General features: G+C 42.9%; 1 protein-coding gene across 1 annotated transcript in view; it reads left to right on the plus strand.

Moving 5' to 3' along the window:
• Positions 1–3581: 3581 nt before the first annotated feature.
• LOC9306818 (receptor-like serine/threonine-protein kinase SD1-8) overlaps positions 3582–5074 on the plus strand; it is a 4472-nt gene continuing 2979 nt past the window's right edge. Inside the window, 1 exon segment of the mRNA XM_021018518.1 lies at positions 3582–4878. Within this exon segment, the coding sequence (XP_020874177.1) occupies positions 3603–4878 (1276 nt within the window). The 5' untranslated portion in view covers positions 3582–3602.

Below are 5074 nucleotides of genomic sequence, written 5' to 3' on the forward strand. Positions count from 1 at the left end.
TCAATGTCATCGAACAAATCATGGGGTTTTTCGTTTCTATGAATTTCTAAGTAAATTTCAAGCGTTCGTCAGTCTACTTAGAAATAATTGAATTGCATCGCCACTTTCAGATTCACTTATATTAAGTAATGTAAAACTCATTTGCATATGCTATAACCGATACAAATATACAAAACAAGAGATGCAAAACACCTTTTTATTGTAGTGAATTATTCAATGCATTAAAAAACAAAACAATAATTATCGATATTAAGAGGCATGTAAGTTGATGAGATTCCCCTTAGTATCAATATATTGACGCGAGGTTTGGAAGGATTAGGCGTAAGAACAAGATATATCATCCCTAACCCAGCAGTGGCATGTGAGTTTTGACTATGGCTTCGGTAGATGTAGACATGCGCCGTTTGGATACTTATCATTGCGGCAAGACTCTTTGCACAATGCGTTACCATTACTTTTAAAGCAGTTCCCAGGTGCCGCTAATATGCTGGGTCTCTTCTTACAATAAGGACTAGAGTAGGCCTGGGAATTCGAACCGAACCGATTTGTCCGAATCGAACCAACCGAGATTTGGACAAATCGGTTCTGTTCTTGTTAATTGAGTAAAACCGATTGGAATAATTTTAATCTAGATTCGGTTAACCGAAATTTTTGGTTCGGTTCAGCCTATCTCTTGTAGCGTCTCGTCCCGGACGTCTCGGCGTCCGGCGACCATCGACGCACGTTCGCACCTCCTCCCGGCCGAACCTCTATATTTTTCGCGATTTAACATAGAATTACCTTTACGAGGCTTATTTCTATAATCGCTTTCTTATTACCCAGCGGAAGTCTTTCTACCCTTAGTCTAATTCCAACCATCCCTTGTACGGGTTTGATCGTCTTTGTCCCTTAGACTTTAGATCAATCATTTACTCGGTCAAGTCATGCAATTTGTTCGCTAACCATTCTAAGTTTAACGATTGCATATTCCTATATCCTTAATCCAACGGCCAATTCCCAAACGTCTAGCTTAACTAATAAGTTAGATTCGTTTGCATACCTTGGCCAACATGCGGATGCGATTCCTCTTCGATCCGTCCATTGATCCTTCCTTTAGCCCTTTTGTTGCCTTATTCCATTCGTACAACGATTCTTAACCAATCATGTATTGATGGACCAATCTCTATCGTTACTTAGCCATACATCCAACCAACCCCACTGGTCTAAGTCCCTACGATAGAGATTGGGGATCGTACGTTTCCCTTGGTTCACGGTGGCCGAATCAAGCTCTCGGCTCATTGGTCCATCCGTCCTCCAAACATACGCCCCTTTGGTTTCATGGTGGAAGATCAAGCCCTCGGCTTATCAAACCATCCATGTTTCCGATCCGGTCGTTTATCACTACGACCGCCTACAGTTTATTAAATGTTTACCCGTCCGGTCCATGGTGGTCGGTAAAGCCTTCGGTTTATCGATCCATCCATGCAATCCAAACAATATCATTATCACACCCAAGGGTCCGTGGATTCATCCATCGGATTATCGTAGGCTAGCCCATGAAATCATTCGTCCATCGGCCATTGGTTTGCTCGCGGGTCCAACATCCGTTTTGTCCATCGGTTCTCACCGTGGACTTTCCCGTTGGTTATCCGTCGAGTCACCATAGGTCTTACCGATTTCCGATCGGATCCACCAAGGCTGCGACGTTCAATTCATAAAGGCGGCCGCAATATTTGTTCATTACGTGGAGAATCACGCGCCTTACCCATTCTCGGTGCTTTCTCCCTTTCTCGGTGAGATTGATTCTATGGGCGACCCTTGGGTGTGTTCGGTTGCACTTATCCTCGTGCTTCCTCGAACACCTTTCCCTTCTATACCTTTCCGATTAACTTCCCGTTAACCCTATCATTCCATCGGTCTATCTTTGGATTCGTCAATACTTCCATATCGACAATCTGAGATTTGCCGATTTAGTTCCTTCTCGTGTCCTTCCCTCGACGATCTGATTTAAAGAACAGACGATCCATCGATCCCATAATCGAGCTATCGATCCGAACCATTAATCAAGTCATCGAACCCTCCGGCGGTTCCCATCGAATCCTCGATCATGTAATCCGCCATGTTCCCTCGACAAGATCTCCGATACGTACCGTCGGTTATCCCGCCGATCTGTACGATCCGATCCGTCCGACAATTGATCTGTCCGATCTGATTCGTCTGAACGATCGGTCATCCAATCTGATCCGTCCGACGATCGGTTTGTCCAATCCGATTCGTCTCTAAGACGATCAGTCCATCCCATCCATCCCTCAATACATTCTATAGAACCGTTGGACCGGGAGGTAGCATGCGCATCAGTTCGGTCGAGGCTCCGAGAATCCATTCCGATTCCAGAGATACTCGCCGAGCCGCACCCCCTTTCCGACCAACACTTCGTAGAGTGTTTTGGGAATTGTTTTGGATTGTGGTGGTGATTGTGAGATGTCTTGGGCGTCCTCCCTTATATAGGGGCCGAATGGGTGTGTTTCCGAAACATCACCTCCGTTCGTTGCACCCTTCCGAAAGGTTGCGTCTTTCCGATCGTAACCGTTCGGCCATATCCACCCTTTGGCCAATGGTAACCGTTCGTCGGTAACTGCTCGACCTTACACCTCTTCATCCCGAGCTACCACAGTCCACTAGCTCGAATGTTAGCTGACCGGACCACCTAGCTAGGTCAGTACTCGATCAGTTCACCGAGCTCGGTTGAGCTGTCGGTCAGCTCACCTAGCTGAGCTAGCTAGTCCTCCAGCTGCTTTAGCTCACCTAGCTGAGCTAGCTAGTTCGTCCAGCTTGTCCAGCTCACCTAGCTGGATTAACTCGGACTCTTTTGTCCGTTCTTTCCGGCTAAGTCTTTCGGTCCGTTTCTCGGCCTTGACTTCGCCATTCCTAATCTTTCTATGATCATTTCTCCATGATCACTAGATTATCCCGAAACCGTCTAAGTCATCTACCCCTTTCATGACTTAAACGTTTCTTTCGTTCCTTGGGTTTACTTATTCATTACTCTTTCTCGACCATGATCTAGTTTTCCCTAAAACAAACCGGCCCCTTTTAGGATCGCGGGACGCGGACGTTACATCTCTCCTATTAATAGGGAAGAAAAAAAAACAACAAAAAAAAAACTTAATTATGGTACACTGAAAACACTAGAGAAACTAGGAACAAATAAAACATGACAATTTAAACTAAAACTTCAACACCAAAAATTCCCAAATTCGACGACAGTTTAAATGATGGAAAATGAACAGTTTTATAGACTTCATCAACGAGTCTCGATCCTCCAGCAGTTGATGTGCTATAGATTTGGGGACCTTTATTAGGATTTAAATTGACAACTAGTTCCACATATGCAATGTTTGCCGTGGGAGAAATTAATCTCACATGTATGTAGTTTTTAGTTTCATTTATGTCCCGTTGAAAATTTAACTTTGTCCTAACGACGCATGCTTGTAGGAAAAGTCAAGCAGTGTTGAAAAAGAATAAATTATTGTCCAGAGAATATATAATTCTAAGAAGAATCCAGTTGTTCAAACAAGAAAGAACGAAACTGATTAAGAAGACAAAGAGAAAAAAAGAAAAAGATGAGGATCGTATTATTTTTATTCGTCTTATTTCACAAAGGTTTCTCCGTGTATAATTCAAGAATCTCATCGTCAGCTGCCTTCGATATATCTATCCAAAACAAGATCTCGTCCCCAAAGAGTATTCTTGAGCTTGGTTTTTTCAAACCGGCCCCAAGTTCCAGTGTTGGTGACCGATGGTACCTTGGCATGTGGTACCGAAAGCTGCCTAATGAAGTTGTTTGGGTTGCCAACAGAGACAATCCACTCTCCAAGCCTATCGGAACACTCAAAATCTTCAATAATAACCTCCACCTCTTTGATCATACTAGTAACTCTGTTTGGTCAACCCAAGTGACTGGCCAAAGTCTGAAGTCGGACCTGACCGCCGAGCTTCTTGACAACGGCAACTTGGTATTGCGATACTCCAATGAAAACGAGACAAGTGGATTTCTATGGCAAAGTTTCGACTTTCCGACGGATACATTACTCCCTAATATGAAAGTGGGTTGGGATAAGAATTCTGGTCTAAATAGGATATTACAATCATGGAAAGGCATTAATGATCCTTCAACTGGCGATTACACTTACAAAGTAGAAATCCGTGAGCCTCCTGAGAGCTACATACGGAAAAAAGGCAAACCAACAGTGCGGAGTGGTCCTTGGAATAGTATGAGTGACGCAGACACACATGGAAAATTGAGGTACGGAACGTACGATCTTACGGTGAGGGATGAGGAAATCAGCTATTCATTTACTATAAGTAATGATAGCTTTTTCTCAATATTGAGATTGGACCATAACGGAGTATTGAACCGGTCCACATGGATCCCAACTTCAGGGGAATTGAAGTGGATAGGTTATCTATTACCAGATGATCCGTGCTATGAGTACAACAAGTGTGGTCCTAATGGTCTCTGTGACATAAACACCTCCCCAATTTGTAACTGCATCAAAGGGTTTCAGGCGAAACACCAAGAAGCATGGGAGCTAAGAGATACAGAAGAAGGGTGTGTGCGGAAGACACAGTCGAAGTGCAATGGTGATCAATTCTTGAAGTTGCAGACCATGAAGCTGCCAGATACAGTAGTGTCAATTGTAGACATGAAACTTGGGTTGAAGGAATGCAAGAAGAAGTGCTTAGCGACTTGCAACTGTACAGCATACGCGAACGCAAATATGGAAAATGGTGGATCAGGTTGTGTTATTTGGGTAGGAGAGCTACTCGATCTCCGGAAATACAAGAATGCTGGTCAAGATCTTTATGTTAGACTTAGGATGGAAGCCATTGATATCGGTTAGTTTCTCCCTCCAAAAACTACATACAAATCTAACTAATTTTATAAAAATCAAAAATATTAAAATAGGTTATATATTTTTCAGAAAAATTATCATTGCAAAATGATTTCTTAAAAGAATTTTACAATGTTAATATTAATCACCTCATTTTAAAAAAAAAACTTATTACTTTGGTTGCGACAAGACTCGATCGA

This window comes from Arabidopsis lyrata, assembly GCF_000004255.2.
Source record: "Arabidopsis lyrata subsp. lyrata unplaced genomic scaffold ARALYscaffold_7, whole genome shotgun sequence".
Taxonomy (NCBI): Eukaryota; Viridiplantae; Streptophyta; class Magnoliopsida; order Brassicales; family Brassicaceae; genus Arabidopsis; species Arabidopsis lyrata.